Source organism: Sceloporus occidentalis, unplaced genomic scaffold, assembly GCF_023333645.1.
Source record: "Sceloporus occidentalis isolate IW3139 unplaced genomic scaffold, rSceOcc1.0.p SCAF_52, whole genome shotgun sequence".
Taxonomy (NCBI): domain Eukaryota; kingdom Metazoa; phylum Chordata; class Lepidosauria; order Squamata; family Phrynosomatidae; genus Sceloporus; species Sceloporus occidentalis.
The window spans coordinates 312,199-334,732 of NW_028317032.1; the positions used below are offsets into that span (position 1 = coordinate 312,199).

The 22,534-nt window shown below is 40.8% G+C and overlaps 1 protein-coding gene across 1 annotated transcript; it reads left to right on the top strand.

Moving 5' to 3' along the window:
- The first annotated feature begins 2,789 nt into the window (after positions 1-2,789).
- On the top strand, positions 2,790-4,891 carry LOC149288308 (profilin-4-like). The gene is made up of 4 exons (XM_089491862.1): positions 2,790-2,906; positions 3,702-3,836; positions 4,464-4,569; positions 4,863-4,891. The coding sequence occupies exons 1-4, from the start codon at positions 2,790-2,792 to the stop codon at positions 4,889-4,891; spliced, it is 387 nt and encodes a 128-aa protein (XP_089347988.1).
- Positions 4,892-22,534: the final 17,643 nt, after the last annotated feature.

Sequence of the window (22,534 nt, forward strand, 5' to 3'; positions counted from 1 at the left end):
CTTCTTGTTGGAGAAGATCACAATTTAGACCCTTAATAAGAGGAAACTGACATGGGTCAGCTGACAAAATTAACCTAAAACATATCATTTGCCCGTTTTATTTTTGTGTGATATTAGCCGCCATGCAGTGGATTTTTACATTCCGTGTATTAGGGCTGAAACAACGAATCGATTTAACTTGGACCGGGTACAGCGCGCACTACTCCTTTAATTTAACGTTTAACTTACTTTAGGCAGATGCCACGTCGGAGCTGAGCGGAGAAGACGTGCCAGACTGCTGTAGGGTACCCATTAACTCCCAAGCCTTCGGTCTCATCCGGTCCCCGCACCCCAGTTACCATCATACTCCCCCGAGTCCCCCGGTCCCCTCATTAACCCCGTCCCACCCGTAGGGCTGCCAAAGCACTTATTTTAAAAACACACTTTATTACACAAAAACAACGCTATAGTACATTACTGCTTTCCGTACATTTTCCTGTAGTATGTCCCTTTAATTAACTAACCTACGTTGTGTACATTGATCACAACTTGTTTAAGTTTTGAAACACATCAGAATAATAGTGTATATATATAGTATGTGTATATATAGTATATATATAGTATATATATATATTTGTTCTGCTTTTTAGAAATGTTTAGTAGCGTAATGTTAACGTAACGTTTTTATTCTGCCGTTTATCACACTCTGTTCATTAAATTTTTTTAATTAAATGAAAAAAATTGCATTTTTTTCCCTCCAATTATTCAATAAAATAAATCGGCCAACGGATCGATGATGAAAATAATGGTTAGTTGCAGCCCTACTCTGCATGCAGGTTCTATCACTGTTACCGATTCAAAAGCTGTTACATTTGGGAAAAGTAGAGGAAATTGTATTAAACTGGGGTCGTTTTGACACTTTATATGCGGCTGTTTTGTCAACATACACTTTTAATCTTTAGCGTAAAAAGATGGATCCGAGAGGTCTGCCTTGAAATCAGGTTGCCGCAGAATTTTTTGTACAGTACAAAACGCCAAACAGATGATCAGGGACTATAACAACTATATGATAACAAAATATTTATTAATAATAATAATAAACAAATGATAGGATGGGAGCCTTAAGTTGCACTTAAAGTGTCACCTGTTTGCAAGCAGGGATATCAGTAAGTGAAGGGGTAAAAGGAAGAAGAATAGGCGACTCTGCCCCCTGTCTCCATTACATATAAAGTATGTTATATGCCCTTTCAGGGGCAGTAGATCGGCTCACCAGGTCTAGATCTGCTCTGGATCACAGGTCACTGCAGTCTGGAACCCGAATAGCTAGAACGCAGACCTCCCTGTGATAGTTCGTATCATTAAGAAACTCCAACTACTGACATCCGATGACGAAATAACGGCGAACACCGACATCATTCCATTATCAATGGCTGCAGTGCGCGCTGTATCCCTCCGCGGACCGGACTATTGAGTACGTTATTATTTCTAACTCAATAGCTTTTAATTTTAAAGCGCTTAAAGCACAGCGTACTGGAGACTACAGTTTGGATAATGTTTGAAATAGAGATTTTTAAAAGGAAAAACACTTTCGAATACTATATGTTTGTCTCTACTCCTGTATTCCTCCGCCAGCGCCGGGCAAGCGGTGTATAGTTACTACAGCAACCGCATTGTAGTTCACACAGGTCTCTCTGGGAGATGTATAATAACAAACGTGGATGCTAGCCAATCAGCGTGCAGGGAGTGTATGTGACTTAGCCAATAGGATTTCTGATGTCTATGAAACCCGCCTTTACTGGGAGGGGACAGGTTTTAGGACGTACCCGTGACACCCCAATACCGAGCGGAGCTGGGACAGGTGAGCTGCGGGTAACCCCCGGTGTGATCGCTAATGTATACTCACTCCCACTATACATCGCTGCGGACTAATGCAGACAATCCCTGCAATAAAGTTACTTTTAAACTTTATAAAGTGTTATTAGCAGATTTATTAGAAATGTACATTTAATAATGAGTTTATAACTATAAAACTATATTAGATGTGAATTCTCGTGTATTATTCATTCATTCGTATTTAATTAAATATTAAGCAAGAATGTGAGATGAAGGCATGATGTCAACTAAAGATGAGTAGAAGATCTTTTAAAGAATATTGTATGGTTAATTAAATCTAAAAACATTTTTTTCTATGAGGTGGGCATTCTAGAAGAGCCAGTTCTTATCTGCCATTAATATATAAAAATTAAAATATAAAAAGAAGTTGCCACTGGTATGAATTAAACATGTTTTTTTCCCTGAATTTTATTCTCTTATTCAATTCTCATCATTAGGTCTCATGTAACTGGAAATGTTCCATAATTTAATATTTTCTATTATATTTCTAATATATATTATATTTATATTACAATTATTTAATATGGTTCTCCATGTGAAAAAGGAAGTATAATTTATATATAAATTATATTATATAGGAAAATATTCCTATTGTTTATTTGAAATATATATATATATGTATATTCCTATAGTTCATTTGAAATATATATATATTCCTTTAGTTCATTTGAAATATATATATATTCCTATAGTTCATTTTAAATATATATATTCCTATTGTTCATTTTAAATATATATATATATTCCTATTGTTCATTTGAAATATATATATATATATATATATTCCTATAAAAAAAGAATAAGTATAACTTTTTATGCACATTATGGTTCTTTGTTTTGTGATAATATAATAATGTATGTGCTGTAGATGTTTGACCCTAAAACCGTAATCTATATTTATTTCTTTTAAAGGTACAATGAACCAAATTCAGAAGTTATTGTATGATTCTTTGATAAAGACCTCGCACGTGGAGGGTGCCGCGCTCATCAAAATAAAGGAGGGTCTCGTGTTTGCCTCCCCACCACATTTTCATGTAAGGAGGGCAGTCACGCTCCATCTTTCTTTTACATATCATCCTAAAAACAGAACAAGGGGCTGAATCGATGAAGAGGGGTATGCAGAGGGGTGATGAGAACAGGGAGCTATTGGCATAGGGTGGATTTCACACCGGGGATGGGGACTTGGGGATAAATATTATGGACCATGGGGAGAGAGAGCAGTGCGGTATGGGCACCAAGGCAGAGGGCCGTATGGGAACTGGGTAAGGGACAGCAGGAGGGGTATGGCCACTGGGGGGGAGACAGCAGGGGGTATGGGCACTGTCGGAGAGGGTAGAAGAGGGGTATGGGCACTGTCGGAGAGGGTGGAAGAGGGGTTATGGGCACTGAGGGAGAGGGTGGAAGAGGGGTATGGGCACTAAGGGAGATTGTGGAAGAGGGTTATAGGCACTGATGGGCACTTATTTTCCTTTTTTTTTTTTTTTAGAAATTTCAGATACTTTTGTAAATATTGCAGCTTCTTTGAGAATTTGAATTGTTTTTAATTAATACCAAGCCAATCATATACCCTAATGCAATTTAGTGAATAAATGAACATATGAAATTAATATTAAGTCATACTGTAGCTGATTAGTTTGTCCTAATTCTTTGGATCTCTCACAGTCTCACGGATGAGCTTCAGAACGTAGCCCACCAGGCTTTATTGTTGATTTAAACCATGGGTACCCTTACAAGGAATTGTTGATTGTTCGAAATAAGCCAAACAATGACAAAATATTTTGTGTTTTATATTTTTTTTTTACTTATAAAATTGTTTGTATGGTCCTTAGTTGAAGCCACAACAAATCCAAGCTATTATAGGTGCCTTCAAGACCCCCCCTGTGATAAGAAGAGAAGGAATTAACTTTCAAGAAAAGACATACAAATGTATCCGTGCAGATAAAAACTCCATATATGCTAAATGTGTAAGTTCCCTATTTATTCTATATCTTTACATAGGCTTTCTATAATTACAGTTATGTGGGTCAACATGGAAAAAGATGTCGCTTATGAGACATCTGAGGTCCTAAAAGCTCACGGGGCATCTTGTCTGTGTTGTTCAATACAAGATACCACCTTTGACTAATGACTCCACGTTCTCTTGGGCTAATACAGCAGCCACTCAGGTAGTTGATGGGTTAGTTGATGGAGTTCATTCACTGAATTGCAAGTGAGCTGAGATGAGTTGAGGTGGAGAGAGAACCTTGCCTAATTTATTGTTAAATCTTAGCAGTCTATCCAACTGAATGATATATTATGCAAAGAAAACCTGATTACCCAATAACCTCCTCAAACTTTTAAGTCTAACCCAACATTCTTTTTCCCCCCAACTCATTCATTCACCTTTCCGTTACAACTGTGATGAAGGTAACCCCATTTCAGCCCGCCGCTTCCATTCTTCTCTCAATCTATGTCTGTGGGGTGTCTGTGGACTTCACACCTAGTGGTGTCTGCTATGTTACTCCGGTTCTGTTGGGAATGAAACTTATATATTTTTGGCGGATTAAATTTTCTGATTTTAATAACATTTGCATCAATTTGTTTTTTTCTAGGACGAGGAAGGTATAGTTTTGGTAAGAACAAAGTCCCATATACTTTTTGCCATGTACCATGAAGGCATGTACCCTAGCGTGTGCGTAGAAGCAGCTGAGAAACTTGGTGAGTGTGTGCGTCTAAATTATCAGCATTCTGGGTCATTTCATTCAACTTTAAGCTACATTTTATTACATTCCAATGGAGTTTGATTGTAAAATATGAAAGTTACACAGATAAATATAACGGATCCTGTAATGTTCAACTCCCAGGAACTTGGCTTTTAGTCTACGGAGTCTGTAGGTTTCAGTTCATCAGCTTGGAGCGACAGTAGGAGTCCAACGTGATCTTCAACGAAGGACAACGAGAAACGAAGGGGAATTTGCTGGAAACATCACCGTATTTTATTTTTTTCCTAGGTTCTTATTTACGGGAAAAGGAAATGTAAGAATCAAAAACCATCTACAGATGATGATTTGCCAAAAGTGGTACAAAAGAAGCCCTACATCTGTAACGTTCCACCTAGGCAATACTTTTGGAGACCCTTCCATAAATGCAAAGAGGCAGGAATAACCTCAGGATTCTTCTACGCCCCTAAATGTGATTTATTTACCGCCAAGTGTACTCTGCCCGGTTTATCAGACGCCTGTAAAAATCCTAAAACAGATTGTTTAGAAAAATTGTGATTACAAATGAAAGTTTGTCGACTAATACAAAGTCAAATTCTCATACGGATCACTTTGTTTATTTAAAATGTTTTAATAAGAACATATGTAATGTGCTAACGTGGATATGTTTATTGCAGCTACTGTATTCATGTACTTATAAACCATTTAGGACTCACATCCAGCCAGTCTATAATTGAGGGTTTCTATATTACGGACCAAAATGTAAGAATTTACATAAAAAAAGCTTGACCTATACATGACCAATATTTAAGGGAAGGTTTCTCCGTAAGGGGACCAGTAACTTAAGATGCACTTTTTGAATGTTGACTTTATTCCAACACAGAACCTACATATGATACACAAGAAAAAAAAGTTAAATCGTTCCAGGGGCGCAAAGAGATTGGGGTATGACGGTGAGAATGACAGCTGAGAATGGGGGCTGTTGGTTTCCCTAATACGGTCTAGACTGTCTGCTAGTCTGCCACCAGAGAGAAAGTACGTCTGGTCCGGGCAGACAAACTATTCAATGTCCAACTGTAGCCAACACTTTAATTAGGTTCTTGTAGTTGACGTGCAGTGCCTTTTCAGGCCTTCTTTGGCTTTATTCAGCCTGTCCTACATCTCCCAACCACACTGATGAAGGTCCCACTAGACCTGGAACTCAAGCTCCAGCTTTCTAAAGTGAATCTTCCTATTATTAGCCGACGCTCTACACTTGGCCCAAAGGGAGCTCTGACTCCAACAACTGTGCCAGAGCGAGCAAAGGTCCTCCATAACCTCCTGCAATAGTGTAGCATTTAACTTCCAGGAGCCCATCGGAGGTCACCCTGGAGCCAAACAACCTTACGACCAGAGGACTAGCAAGAAGCACCAAGGCATTGCCTATGCTTTACTTGATAGTGAGCGCAAAGTCTATCTTGGAGCATACCGAGTCATCAGAGAGGCTTCATGGCCAGTAGATGGACCCAGCTCCAAATGGGCCCACAGCCTCCTCAGGGATGCCTCAGTGATCTTCTTGTGTTATCCATCATATACTATCGCAGATAGAACATGATGGATAACTACCTTGATCAGGCAGTTGAAATCACCAGTTTTCATCTGGTCCTCAGAGTCCATAAAAGTTACTCTTTCTTCAGGGGGGTTATGCAGAGATAATGCTCACCTACCTGATAATGCTCATCTCTGGGCTTATTTGCTACAATTCAGTTTCTAGGTGACTAAAAAGAGGTTCTCCAACGCAGGTCGATGGTTACTCACTTTGGAAGCACCAACAGTTGTCATTACACAAACTGAGTTATTGAACTGTATTGAACTCGGCATAGGCTTTGTGAGTTGCACTCATTGAGGGTTCACTCAGCGTGGCCTGCGGTTACCTTGAGTTAATTTCATTGAAGGCTTTTAACAAATGTTACCCAAGCGTTATTTTATTGCAGTGAACCGAGCTGCGCATGAAATGACTTCCCTGCAGAGGGCGCTCAGCCCATAGGAAAGCAATAATACTTTAAAATTTGTCTCCTACCAAAATGCATAAAAATAAAGACAGTAGTGATTTAACGACAAAGCGAGTGATTTAAAAAAAAAAAAGACCCAACATGCCATAAAATTTATAAAATTACAGCTTTTAAGGGGAGTGGGAACCTTTAGAATTGTGACAAGCATGTCTGATAAGTCACCTTGTAAACATTATATAAATATATATATATACATACACACGTACTTTAATTATTGTACATTGCATTTTATATTGACATTTGAATTTCCAAGTACGCAGTATTTTAAAAGGAAAGTGTCACCCAATAATGAAAGATGTTACATATAATTATTTAAAACAGGGGAGGGATCTGAGCACATCCTTATGCTACAAAAATTTCTTTTAGCGACACCCCATACTTGTTTCAAACAGACATATCATGTATGCCAGCACTGCAATAACATACCTGCCAACAGTCCAGAATTTGCAGGGACTGTTCCTGTCTAATTGGGGTCTGTTCCTGTGTTGTATGTACAATAAAGACAGACAGGTCAGGCAGAAACTAATTTATTCCATGCTCTCTCTTCCTCTCTCTCTCTGCTGCCCCCTCAACTAGTTGCATAACAGGACTTAAGGTAGACCATATATTAGTATTTAAGGTAGAACTTTAGAGTTTGGAAATTAACAACATTAACAGTGTCACAAATCAACATAACATTACATCACATCTTCCCCCTCAAACATTTACTCATTTAATGTGTAACAAAGTCCTCCCATATTTTAGGTTTCAATCTGCGACCGTAACTAGAGTAGGTGTCCCTTGATTCCATAGGAGTGTTCAGAGCATTCTCTCTTTCTGGAGCCGTAGAACATGCTAAACCCAGGGAGTCGGTAGTTTTATTTGGTTCAGTGTTGTCCTCAGAATACGAGTCAAGCTTGTCTGTTAAGGCGGGTGTGCTGGAAGCTGCAGCATCATTTGAGGTACATGTAGCAGAACTTGAAAAGTCAGGACGTAGATGACATCTGTTTCGTCTGAGTTCCTGACCCAGCCGATTCTCGATTACATATGACCTTGGGGTTTCCAATACTCGTACTATACGTGCAGGTTCCCAAGTTTTTCCATCTACTCTGTGTCTTACAGCTTGTCCTGTGGCAAGTGGTGTCAGAGATTTGGCTGATTGGTTATAATATTGCTTTTGTTTGGAAATTATTTTGTTTCGTTGCGCAGCTACATGCTCGTGTGCAAGGTTCTGTGGCTGAAGTTTCTTTGGAGAAATGGGCACTGTAGTTCTCAGTGCTCTGCCCATAAGTAACTGTGCAGGAGAACATAAGCCCTCCAGAGCTGTTGCACGATAGTTCAGAAGACCCAAATGAACACCCTGCCCGGACGATTGTGCTTTCCTTAGAATGGATTTGGCAATGCCTACATATTTTTCAGCTAGTCCGTTAGCCTGTGGTAGATGTGGACTAACGGGACTGTGCTTGATGCCCCATTCGTGGAGAAAAGATTGAAATTCAGCGCTGGAGAATTGTGGACCATTGTCAGAGACAAGTTCTTCACATACACCATGCCTGGCTAGTATTGATTTGAAAGCCGAAATTACAGAGGAGGACTTCAGATCCTTCAGTTGTACTATTTCAAAGTATTTACTGTAATAGTCAACAATAATCAGGTAGTCATTTCCTTCAGTATGAAAAATATCAGTAGCCAGTCGTTGCCAAGCACGAGAAGGGATACTCCAGGGGATGAGGGGTTCTTTTGTGTTTCGTCGTTGAAATTCGTTGCAGGTTTCACAAATCTTCACAAACCTCTCAATGTTCATCCCGTGCGTCATGTCCTGCTGGAAACACTCTGGATAACGTGTCTGCCATTGGGATTTCTTTCCCTGGTCTGTATTTGACAGTAAGGTCATATGGTTGCAGCTTCATTACCATTCTCTGTAGGCGTGGAGGGACTAAGTTTAGTGGTTTCAGCATGATGTGTTCTAAAGGCTTGTGGTCCGTTTCCACTAATACTGGACGCCCATAGATATATTGATGAAATTTTTCACATCCGTTGACAATGGCTAGCATTTCCTTTTCAATTTGGGCATAGTTGGATTGAGCTGCCGTAAGTGCCCTCGAGGCATAGGCCACTGGGTGACCTCTTTGTGTCAGTACTGCACCCAACCCAAATTGTGATGTGTCTACTTGAAGAACAGTATCACAGTTTACATCAAAATATTTCAAGATGGGTCCGGGCTGTTTGCTTATGGTGGCCTTTATTTTCTCAAACGTTGTTTGCATATTAGCATCCCAAGACCAGCATGCATTTTTCTTCAGTAGAGTTCGTAGAGGTGCTGTTTGTTGGGCTAAACCCTGCGAAAACTTTGACAGATAATTGAAAATGCCCAGTGCTGTTTCTAGTTCTTTTCTGGAAGTTGGTGCTTGCATTTTAATGATTGCTTGTATCTTGTTGGGATCAGGTTTTAAACCATCTTTACTGATGATATGCCCAAAGTAGCTTACCTCCTCAACACCAATCTGCAGTTTGTTCGGGTTGAGCTTCATATTCTTCTCACGACATCTCTTAAGCAAAGCAATCAGGTTCTTGTCATGTTCCGCACGGTCTTTGCCATAGACCAATAAATCATCAATTATGACTTCCACACCCTGCAGGCCTGAAATTAGCTCGTGTGATTTTTTCTGGAACATTTCTTGAGCAGATGCTACACCAAAAGGTACTCTTGTAAATCTCCATCGTCCAACCGGGGAGTTAAACGTGGTGAGGCGACTGCTGTTCTCATCTAAACGTAGTTGCCAGTACCCAGACTGTGCATCTAGTACACTGAACACTGATGCCCCAACAAGTTTGTGTGCTATGTCCTCTAGAGTGGGTAGTCTGTAATGTTCTCTCATTATGACCTTGTTCAAATCACGTGGGTCAATGCATATACGGATTGCTCCTGTGTTTTTCTTTTCCACCACCACCATAGAGCTGACCCATTCAGAAGGTTCTGTGACCTTTTTGATCACTCCCAATTTTTCCATCCTTGAGAGTTCTTGTTCTACTTGGCTTTGAAGCGTTAAAGGTATTTTCCTTGGTGCATGTATAACAGGGTGTGCCCCTTCTTTGATCCGGATTTTGCATATCCCTGGAAGACATCCGAGTCCTCTGAATACATCACTGAAATCATGTTTAATGCCGTGAGCTGTAAGTATGTTTTCACCGTTGTTAACAGTCATTATAATTTTGATAAGTCCAATCTCTTGGCTCGTCCGCAGACCCAGCACAGCAGGAGCCTGTGTTTCTATTACAAACACCTGTAAGTTAGATTCAGATCCTTTATAGGCACATTTTGTATGACAATGTCCAATAACATCCAGGACCTCTCCTCCATAACCTCTTAGCTTTGGTAGCCTTTGCGTTTCGAGTTGTAATTCCTTACTGAGGAATTTGCGATATATGTGCCCTGGCACGCAATTTACCTGAGCTCCTGTGTCAATCTTAAACTTGACAGGGATCTTAGCATCCCCTAGATGTAAGGTGACCACTGCTTCATCTGCAGAGTGTTGTGTGTTCTGCACCGATGCAAGGTATATCTGTGAGCCGTCTGTGTCATCATCTGAATGGTTGTCCAAATCATCTATATTATACACTGGTCGTGTCTGTGGCTTCCTATAGCTCATTCCATTATGACACATTTTGGCAAAGTGCCCCTTTTTTCTGCATTTATTACATATTTGGCCTCTTGCAGGGCTTAACATATCTTTGTAGTGTGTGTTTCCCCAATATCCACAGGTTGTTTCTGTGTTCTTAGCTCTGTTTTCTCTTTTATTCCCTCTACAGTCAGCTTTTTCTCTTATGTGACTTCTAGATTGCTTTTCAATTGCACTGACTTGTGGTTGTGGACCTCCCAGTACCTGCAAGTCTTTTCTTGACATCTCATATGCTCTCGCAATTCTGATAGCTTTTTCAAAGGTTAATTCTTCCTCTTGCAGTAACTTTTCCTGCACTTCTTTGAACTGACTGCCCATTAATATCCTGTCTTTTATCATATCACTGCTATCATGAAATGCACAGTCTTTTGCAAGCAATTGTAACTGTGTGACCCACTCATCAACTGATTCACTGCCCCCTTGGTTCCTCTCATAGAACAGCTTTCTTTGCACTGTGGTGTTTTTTCGTGGATTACAATATTCATCAAACTTTGCAAAGAGTACCTCTGTCTTTTTCTTGTCCTCTGGAGCTATGTTTCCACTTGCACACCATGCTCTGCATACATCCCGGCCTGTTTGGCCAACACTGATGAGAAAGTATGCAGCCTTTTGTTGATCCGTCCATTGTGCTGCATCAGGGCCTGCATAAACCAGCTCTATCAGCTCCTTCCACTTTGCTCAGTTCTCTGATACATTTCCAGATTCTAAATCCAGGGGAGGAATGTTTCTTGTGCTGCTTGCCATTATTCTTTAGATACACTCCTGGTACCATGTGTTGTATGTACAATAAAGACAGACAGATCAGGCAGAAACTGCTTTATTCCATGCTCTCTCTTCCTCTCTCTCTGCTGCCCCCTCAACTAGTTGCATAACAGGACTTAAGGTAGACCATATATTAGTATTTAAGGTAGAACTTTAGAGTTTGGAAATTAACAACATTAACAGTGTCACAAATCAACATAACATTACATCACAGTTCCAGCATAAAAAAAATACTGCCTACTCACAATGGATTACACTGTGCACAGGCAGCATTGCGTTTAAGCTGTGTATGTCTGAGACACTCTTCCTAACAATATACATTAACATACACTCTATAATACCATACATTTACAGCATACACTCACACATTCTAACAACATATGCTCCCATACACATGCACACTCTACCTCCATACAGCAACACACAATCCTGCCAACAGCATGCGATAACCAGGGCCGGCCGAAGACTTAACGCCGCCTGGGGCGAAGTTTAAAATGCCGGCGTCGGCGGGGGGGGGGGGGCGGCATTATCTACCCCCCCCCCACCGGTACTTACCCTTAAACAGTCCTGCGGCGAGTCTCCCTGTGCTGCCACGGTGCCGGCTTGTAATGCTGAGCGCCGGAAATTCACGTCACTTCCGGCGCTCTGCATTACAAGCCGGCACCGAGACCGAACAGGGAAACTCGCCGCAGAGGAGAGAGAGAGGGGCGCCGAGCGGGTAAGCGAAAACCACTCGGTGCCCCTCTCTCTCTCCTCCGCTTCAAAAAAAACAAAAAAAAAAACCGCTTGGGGCGGCAAAGTGCCGCCCCTTCTGAAGTGCCGCCTGGGGCAATTGCCCCAGTCGGCTCCATTGTAGGGCCGGCCCTGGCGATAACACACTCAGTCTACCACCGTACACTCACTCACTCTAACACCAAACGCTGATACATACATATATATACACACACACACACACACACACACACACACACACATACTCGTTCTCTACCTCTCCCACACCATGAGTGCAGCTCATATAGATCTCCCCTTCCATTTACCTAACATGGATTTTGTGGCCCCTGCTGGGTGCGCCTCTGAGTTTTGGAATAGGACCGCCATGATGAGTCACTACGGTACAATCTTTGTGATCGTACTGTAACAAATGGTGCATTACTGTGGGGGTTTTTTTTTTATGTGTTAATATAAACACGGATTATGTAATATCTTAATTAACAGATTATTCAAATTTACTGCAATATAAAAAGGGGTATCGACAGGGCTAAGGTTGGACTGAAGTTTGGTGAAAGTGATAGATTTATGCCTTAGTAGGCATAATTTAGCCATCACCTTCCCTTCTGTGATGTCATCACCACCAACAAACCCTTCTTCCCAATGTTGGTTCTTCATAGTAATGAATTGGGACAGTGAAAAATCACAACTTTACTGCAAACTCACGCTTTAGTGAATAAACCTCAATTTGATCTCTTTGAGATATCATATTAAGGTTATAGTAACACTCAGTGGACAAATTAATACCGTGTCTCCATTTATTATTTACTTGTATTTAGCCGGTTAACCATGGATTAAGATTTTTATTTCAAATACTTTACATTTTGTAAATATAACCAAGTACGTACAAACAAAAAAAATAATAGAGACAGATGAAGAAAGATTTATACGTATGTGCATCATATGACCATTTGGCACAAGAGAGTGGAACAACCACCATGTCAGATGTATACTCTTTTTCTCTGTGGCTCTAATCTGATCAGGGATTTATCTAATGAAACAGAAGTGTAAATAATAATAAAATGCTGCAAGGATTAGCCTAAAAACCTATTGTTTCGTGATCCTCAAAAGGACTGAAAAATAGAAGACCGCATTAAGGTGCTGAGATATTACTGTTCCATATTCTGTGGGAGTACAACTCTTCTGTTTATAATTGTCTATATGAAATTAAAAGAATTTGGCACAGAGACCACCAAATAGGATTACTGCAGGAGAAAAACATTTCTAAAAACATTCTGTGCTTATAAAACTTTAGGAGATAATAAAGTGACAGGTCTGCTAGATTGTAAGGTAATCCGCTTTGTACAAATGGAACGGTAGCATTAAAGACCTACAACCCCCCCCCCCCCTCAGACCCCAATGTAATTTCACCAAAGGTTGGCGAGCAGAGAAGAGTGGGACCATCCAAGTCAAAAAAGCGTATTTGGCCCATCTCACATACTAACTAACTCTGGATTTAGAGACTACAGAGCCCAGTCTGGCTCATGGACATACCTGGAAACCACCCTGGGCTGACCCCCAGACCCTTACCTCTCTGGACATAGCCGAGTTAAGGAGGTTGGGGTATGTCTCAAGGGACTCCAAGAGATGGGAAGTTGACTGGGTCAAACTACATCCTCTACCACCTTGAGATTGAACACACCGACCCAGAGGCCAAGTAATGAATGAGCTCTGATTTCCGAAGCATTCAGACAAGATCCAAAGACTTTCCCTAAAAAAACGAGTTTTATAAAAGGAAGAAGTTATCAGTAGTTAAGAGCAAATCTAGATCAAATGGTAGTTGATCAAGAAGGTCTTAGTTTTTATATCTACACACGTGGTAAAAGTAAGTAATTGCTGGCGGAGCATGTTCATTAGAGGCGACCAAGTTTTAATTGGATGGGTTCAAAAAACACAAAAAAAAGTTCTACTTAAACTTTTTAAGGAAAGTATCAACTTTCAGCTGTAAAGTTGAATCCTGAGTTTTGTTGAGTTGTTGTTTTTCCAAGAGCATCTGTTGCTTCTGCCTCTCAGTTTCCCTCTTGGAAATGTTCTCCAGACGAGCGATTCCACCCAACTCTTTGTAGGTCATTGACTCCATTTGAGGTTTCCTCTGCAAGGTAGATGTTGCCCGTGGTTTTCTCACATTGCTTTTTCCAGAGGTTCCTGGAGCTTTTAACATAGAATTTATAGGTTTTATTTTTTGGATGTCCATTACTGGAGATGTTCTCGCAACTCTTGTCTCGCCTCCTCCATTTTTAACTTTGACACCGAAACCGGTCACGTTGACAAGGTTTGGAGAAGAAGCAAAAGATGGCCATTTTGAATATACGTACACACCACCCTCCAGCTCCGTGCTTCGAGGTAGTTTATCCCTTGCAGTCTCAGTGGAGCTTCTGTCTTTTTTAAGCGTTTGGATTTGCTCCATGACGTGTTCCACGGTGGAACGTGGTCTAACAGCCCGTTGAATAAGAAGGTCCTGCCGTTTCCGCATTACTTGATCCACGGTCTGCCTCCACCTTAAGAGGTCCGCATGGTGCTGGTAATGCATGCTGTCCAGTTTGACACACAGACACTCTTCCTCCCGCTTGTTCTGAACGTAAGCATTGGTTATCACTGGAGCGGACTTGGGCCTGTGCTTTATTGGTGGATCCATCGATGCAAGATGAACGCGATTCTGCTTAGAATGCAAGTGAAGCATTAGGGAGTCACATGGAATCGGAATTGTACAATTATAATGAATTCGTTACGGTGAGGTTATATTTTATGCATTTCTCATTAATAAGCGGTAGATCCCTTTATCAAAAGACGGTTAAGTCCCGTAATGATTAAAGAACCATGCTGGAGTTCTGACCTAAGCAAGTATTAGGTCTTAAAACAATAGGCACTAAGTATCTGAATAGTGCAGCCCTAAAAAAAAAAAAAAAAAAAAAAAAAAAACGCTGACCTGAGTCTTTTTAACCAAAATCTAGTTTATATGGGCATAGCCCTCAATATTATTCCAGTGAAGAGAAAGAAACTAATACAGAATAAAGTCAATTTCAGGGAATTGCATGTCATGAGAAAAATCACGTCTTTAATTAACCCTACCTTATGTGCGCCTACCTGGCCACTGTCACTTACATGGGCTGCATGTGTTAACCACATTTATATATATATATGGCGACATACATAGGATATATTTTTATCTAATACTAGCAATAAAATAACAGTCATCTACCAGACTCTATTTTGTTCATAATGACTAACTTAAAAGACAGATGATCATTATCACACACATGTGATATGTAAAGTTTTACAAATTCCCATCATGCCTGGTCTGGGGTGTAAGGGTAAGTGTGTGTGTGTGTGCACAATGCATCATACAAGATAAAAGGAAGAGAGTCTATAAAATTATTATTATTCCACCAAATGTCTGCTTAATGCCTTTTTTGGGGTTTTAATTGGACGCTGTATTACAAACAGGATTTTTTTTTGCTAATACAAGAACCTAGATTAATTAGTCTCTAAATAGAGGGGTAGAAAACACCCAGTAATATTTACATTTATTTATTATTGTAAGAAGATAAATTGATAAAGAATAACATATGTTAGCAGAGCAATAACTATATAGCACATTTGGGGAAGAAAAAAAAAAAAAAAAAAAAAAGTCATAATTTTGTTTGATTAGATTAAAATCTCCCATTTTTCATGTAAGGAATCTTTAGTGAAAGGCGATACCTTTTATTGGACTAATAGACTGTAAGCTCATTGGAGCAGGGCCCTCCTAACCTCTTGTTTCAAGTCAAATTATTATGTTATATAGTAGTTGTTGTGGAGGTAGCATGCAGGCACCATAGGAGCATTATAACATAATTATATTAAAAATATAAATTCCACTCATTATGGCTGTAAAAGGAGTTAAAGTGATCTGACCTAACTAAACAACACTTGGCCAGTTGAATTCACATGCTCACCGAAAGGACAGGAGGAGATTTATTTAAAATTAAGTGCAAATGTAGCCCCCCCCAGCCCACATCAAAGGGCAATTGTAAATCATGTATTACATTGTCCGCATGGTCTGATTGTAAATAATGTGTGATAGTGTTAGTATTGTCTTTTGATGTTGTATCTATAGGATTGTAAATTGTATGTTGTGTGATAGTGTTAGTATTGTCTTTTGATATTAGTTAACCAATATTAATGTACCTTTGATCCCACCCTATAAGAACTCCCTGTATGTCCTTAGTTGTGTTACAGTCTTTACACTCTTGCTGCAGTTACAACTTCATTCCCAATGTAACCCTGTGTGTGTTGGCCCTTCATAGGCTTCATCACAGAAATAAACCCTCCATTTTCCTATCAAAGAAGTATTTTCTTGTGATTATTCGAGCTACGTGGATTTAAGCTATTTTACCCCTAGACGAAGGTGTGTCGGCACCTGGAATCCCCTTTTCCCGAATATATCCCATTTCCGACAGTTGTTACGTCCGGTTTACCCATTATTCAGGGCTGTGGATTACGATGGCGCTATATAAAACACTAAATATTAATAAACATATACGGAAAAATACTTACGTCTATGCCGGTTTATCCTATATTTCACCTTCACACATATAATATAGGATATATGAAATTAGCGCGGAGTACGGCGGACGCCTCGCGCTAAATCCCAGGACTGTTTACCCTTCGATCCGTATCTCCCTGCTAGCTAAAAGCTCAATAGAATTGATCATGTTTTGTTTGCCGGAGCTAATCCTGGTCACCTCTTCTTTAACATGTGGGAGGTCTGAGATGATTAACCCGTTCAGTAATGTGAGCTAGAACTGATTAACCCGTTAAGTTCTAGCTCACATTACTGATTAACCTGTTATGTTCTTGCTCACATTACATACTGGTTGTGAAAGACTGGAAATGCTTCTCTACACCTGGAAATCAGTGGATATTAAGAGAAATTACACGATTTGTAGTCAAATAAAACCTCAAATAAATACAAAAGAAGCAGACTTATACAAAAAATAAAAATTAAAAAAATTAAATTAAAAAAATTAAATTAAATATATATATATATAGAAATTGCTAAGCGACATGGTTTATTTTAGGAGCAGGTACTGATCCATTTAGATAAAACATTTATAGATATCTACAGCAAGTTAATAAAAAAAAAACTGTTTTGGTGTCACATGACAAATATTTTATTTGTTATATTTCTTTTTTAATTAGCACCAACAATTTCCACAGCGCTTCTTACAGTCCATTCATTCAAAGGGTCTGACAGAACTAGCACTGGCAGATTAAGTCAAACCGTTAGGTAACGAGGGCTTGGCTCACAAGCTTACAATCTAGAGAGCAAGGCAAAATTTCGCATTATATATATATATATATATATATATATATATCAAAGATTTTTTTTCTGGGAAAGGGTTTGGAATTTTGAAATTTTTATAAGAAATAACATTTGAAGTTTTGCATGGTAGATAGAATAGCACCTTTAAACTTTTACGCATGGATGCGCAAGAACAATCCCACCCCATGTCCATTTAAGTAAAATTTGTTTCCAATATACAGGAACGAGCGTGTAAAGCGAGAGGTGAGTGCTAGTTCATATAGTGTGGTTAACGTCCTGAATACAGAACGTGATGATCTAACATACCCGCATGCGGAATAACAAACGAAACATACCAGGTGATTAATAGCCCTACGTGTGATAACACCCTCGTTATCGGCAGGGAACAATGTGTGACTGCTGACGGGGAGCTGTGGGTATTTATTGACTGCGGTGGGGTAACCACAACCTGATCTACAAAACGATGCGTAGGGTGTATAATGGCTCCACCACTGATGTGTGATGGTCAAATGGAACTAGCATTTACATGTAATTGGCATGCATAGCGGCCAAACATACCGGGACAGTCCTGACAAAGGTCCAGCGGTCCACTTATCTGGATTGTTCTTGACACTGGATGCACGATGCCGGACTTTGGCAGTGCACATCCATGAAAGCAGCAAAAATGGTGTGTTCTATGGGCAAAACACCCTATGACATCATAACATGTGTCAGTGATGACATTCAAGTATTGTGTGTAAGGTTAAGGGCCCACAGGTGTGCCAGAAAAGAGAGTTCAAATGCGTGCATTTGTAATGATCTGATTTAGTTCTGTATATATACTGCCATTCAAAAGTTTGGGGTCACTGAGCTGTTTTCATGGAAAACAAGGACATTTCTGGCTGTAACGTAATTACAGAAGGGTTTTCTAACCATCAATTAGCCTTTTAAACTTAAACTTGGATCAGCGAACACAACGTGCCATTGGAACACAGGAGTGATAAAGGAGTGATGGGAGTGATAAAGGGCCTCTGTACACCTATGAAGAGATTCCATTAAAAATCAGCTACAATAGTCATTTACAACATTAACCCCGTCTGTGCTGGATTTCTGATTCACTTCATGGTATTTTAATTTGCATTTCTAAACCCTAAATCTAGACTCTAAATCTTTGAACGAACTGTGGTGTACATTTTTTGTATTCCATACTAGTGTTGATGGCAAAAGTTCACAAGAAGATGGAGATTCTAAGCCAGGAAATAGTAAAATATACTATAAAATATAGTATAAGACTGTGAAGGTTATAGTAAATACTAAATAGGCATAAGATGCATGTTAAATCATCAGAGGAATACGTGCAGGTACATCAGACAAGCTGTCATTTGTAGGACATAGAGAAAGGATAGGAATCTCTCCAAGCCAGACAATAACTGACCCCAGAGACATCCCGCTCCTGGAACATGGGTGACCTCAGATTTAATGATGATCGAGGGGTCAAGGCTTCAGCTGTCTCTTTAAAGCGGACATGTTTGTTGAACAAGGAAATAAATCAATAAAGGGGTTAAGACAACTGAGCCAGTTTGCGGGTGACTTTGTTGCCTGGTTTCCTTGGCATTGCCCCCTTTGGTCTCAAAGCCTTTATTTGTTCACTTGGATAAACTCCAATGAGCTCCAGGGGATCTCTATTCCAACTGAGATGAAACAAGATCTCAGCTTCTAAGGTTCCTTTGTGATATCTGAAAGGCGAATGGAACACAAGCGTACATCGGTTTTATCTCGCTTGACGTGCCTAGAAGATCTTACGGTCAACAGGTTCCTTTTAAACCCAGTAGAGACCCCCACCGTGTGTATATTCCTCCTTATTCTACAAAATCCTCATAAACCTCAGTTCCTCACCTAAACCACCAGCGCAGCTACCTGTATATTGTTGGAGGTGCTCATGCTGCCCTACTTATTCCTTCACATTGAGTATTGGTTAATGTCATGAAAGCAACCGGGGTCAGGGTCCTGGATGGGCCTGAGGGCCAGACTCCTCTCTACAGACTATAGGCCCTGGCCTTGGAAGGGGTTTTGTTTTTGAGGAGGTGGGTACTGGGGGTCCATTTGGACTACTTCTTTTTCCAGGGCATGGGGGCTTCCATGCAGTTACATGCAAGCCTGGACTGGCCATCTGGCAAAGCAAGAGTCACGTCCCTTTACTGAAGCTTGTGTGGCCAATCTGGTTTTTTAGTGTGCTGCCACTGGCTGGATAAATGGGACCGGGTGCAAGAGTGTATCAGCCACTGGCCTCAAAGTGCCAGTCCAAGACTAACTCAAAGAAACCGTGATGGTGCCCCACCTGTGTCGTGTTGTAGGGAAACATCTAGGTCGCCTGTATGGTGGGTCGGCCCTTGTCAGCCATTGCATCTCGCTGCTTTTGTTGGGTCTACAGATATGCACATGCTGAAGAAGAGTAACCATTCCATACATACCTATTATCTAACCCTGATACACATCGAAGCGGCAAAGAGCCCCACGTCTGAACAATTCAACCGCCACGTTATTTTCTTTGGTCAATCTAGAATTAGGCTACAGAGAGACCGGAGTTTCCTGAGGCACAGAACTTGCTGCCCCCTCACCCTTGGATGGCAGTGTCTTTGGCTACCATTAAATGGTGAGCCACAGCTCTCTCTCCTGTAATTTCAGGTGCCCATGGCTATCTTATTTACACTTGAAGTGCTGCCTGGAAGGATTAAGGCGACTTTCCTAACATTACCTTTGGATTTGGTTTGATCTCTCCTTGGCACTTGTAATAACGTTATGTCCTGCTTTCCCACAGTGTTTCACCTGCCACGGTTACACGCAAACCAACGTACTTATTTCCACTGGGCATGCGGTTAAATTCCAGCGGATGTTGATCTGTACCTGTGGCCTTCACGTTTACGCATGTCCATGTCAGAAGCTTCTACTAAACAAATACCTGTAGGAAAAGACCTTGCGCTCCCTTCATTTTGGGCCGGTCAGAGGGAGATTCACGATATCCCCAACCAGCCCTGCTCCTCTAGCCGCGGAAGCCCCATGATTAAGGCTCCCAAGGTGGCTGCATTGGCGGCCCTGGTACCAAGACTGACCCTGGTCATTAAAATTCCATTTAGGAGAAAACCCCAAAGATATTTGGAATATTAGTGGGAATTATTAGAGGAATTAAATACTAGAGTCACTGGAACACCTTCTTCTCACCGTAATGATATAAACTATTCATTGTTCACTACAAACCTTAGAGCGTTCATGTGGATTTTTCAAACATACAGAAGATCTGATAAATGCCGTAAAAATGATTGCCTGCCTTTCCTGATAATCGAGAATGTTAGCTAGCCTCTGCCAAGTCATTTGGGGCATGCCTATTCTCTGTTTTAACTTGCAGCGAACAATGGCCCATGCGCGGCAGCAGCAGCAAAGACTTTAAAGCATCCCCGCAGTGTATTTCCAATACGCCCTCCCGGTTACAACAGAAAAGGGCAGCAAAGCCAACAGCGTTAGTTCACTAAAGGGGGAGTTATATTTCGGCAACTTGGCCACACTATACATTATGAAGGGCTAACCCCAGTGAGCTTCTGCTACTCAAAGAGCTTGGCCAGCCCTGTATAATGTATAAGTTCCATCAGTAAGAACAATACACATCTTGTTACACATTGAATTATACATTATACAGGCCAGTATTTATTGAATAAACACGTTATTCGACTAGATAATTTAGCAATAATAACAAGTTATTATTACAAAATAACAAAGACTGTCACCTAATGTGCATGGCATTGTGCTGTATGTGACATCATAGGTGGTGCACTCGTGTCATCCCGCAGCTTCCTGTGTCATTTGGGGTCATTTAATTTCATATGCAGCTATATACAAAACATTTTATATTGTTTTTTATTGCAAGATTGTCCTCGTCATCAGGATGTTGTCCTCCATACATCAAGGCAGCAGACAGACTAACTCTCAAATCTCTTGGGTTAGAGATCAACAAATACAAAGTGCTAAATATGAAACCCATTGTGTGCCAGAGAACTTGAAAGGTTAAAATGATTTACGCTCTCGGTGGGTAACGGTGTATCAAGGCTGCTGCTGCTGCAGTCCCATTAACCCTTTCATTTAAATAACAGCCTCAGATGACCTCTCTAATGCAAGTGGGCGTGTCCACACACTGCTGTGTATATGAATGAGACGGCAGCTTTTGGGCTGGAGCAAACCATTCTCGATAAATCTGCAGGGGTGACCTACACATCAGTTTGGCCTTTTTAATTCTCTTAGAATGGATAAACTGTGCTATTAATTTACATGCAGGTGTATTAATACGAGGGGTCACCCCGGTGTTGTGTAGCATTCGGTTTATTTATGTATATCGGATTTTCTTGTTGCAGGATGGGATATTCTGGTAGGTGTAGTGTAGCTGCCGGAGTCCTTCCTTCTGTCAGTGTCAGTGACAGGGTCCGGCATGGAGGGTGAGTACAGGCTGAGAGTTACTATTAAGGGGGTCGCAGGGTGGTATGTTATATAGTGTGGGGGTATATAGAGCGAGTCTCCAGGGCAGGCTTTGGAGAGAAAAAAAGTTGTCTCTAAAGCCATGTGACCCAGACAGGGTCTTGGGAGCATCAGCACCAGAGGGGGGCCAGCAGACACCCCAGATGCCCCCAATGTGTACAAGAAGGTGTGGTGACTGGCTGGGGTATAATATAAGCCTGGGATTTAAACATGGCTCCCGAATATAAGACGAGACCAACTACTGATTAAGGGCTGGGTCTTTATATCGGGATTAGTGGGCCGAGTGGGTCTGATCTGCCGTCACGTTCTATGTTTCTATGGTAGTTGTGTTTCAGCGCCCTAACTGCACTATACATTATGAAGGGCCATCTCCAGTTTACTCCTGCTGCTAGGATAGCTTGGCAGGCCCTGTATAATGTATAGTTAAACATTGCACAGGGCCAGTTCAGCCCTTCTTGCTGGAGGAACCTGTCAGTGTTGAGTCTTCATAATGAATAGTGAAGCGAGGGAGCTGGAACTGCAACTCCCCTGCAACTCTTCCTTTCAGTAGCGAACGAGCCGGAGGACTAGCTGCATCGGCATGCTAAAAAAATGGGCACGGTTACGTCTCCTAAATCAAATGTTACTGTAAAAAAAGATATGGTGGGTCCATGTGTGGTCCGGCAAAGGGGCTTGTATTAAACCGGTTCTTTATAGCTAAACATTACCTGGCTTAGCCTGGATTATTATTATATTAATAATAATATATTTTATTTATAATAATAATTTTTAGCAGCTCTTCTCACAGTCCGTACATTGAAAGGGTCCGACAGAACTAGAATTTACAGACTAAGGCGACCCAATACATTACGGCCCTGAAGGCTCCGTAGAAGTTGCTCTATCAATGATGTCTTTGGGTTTGTCCGCCTGGCAGCCCTT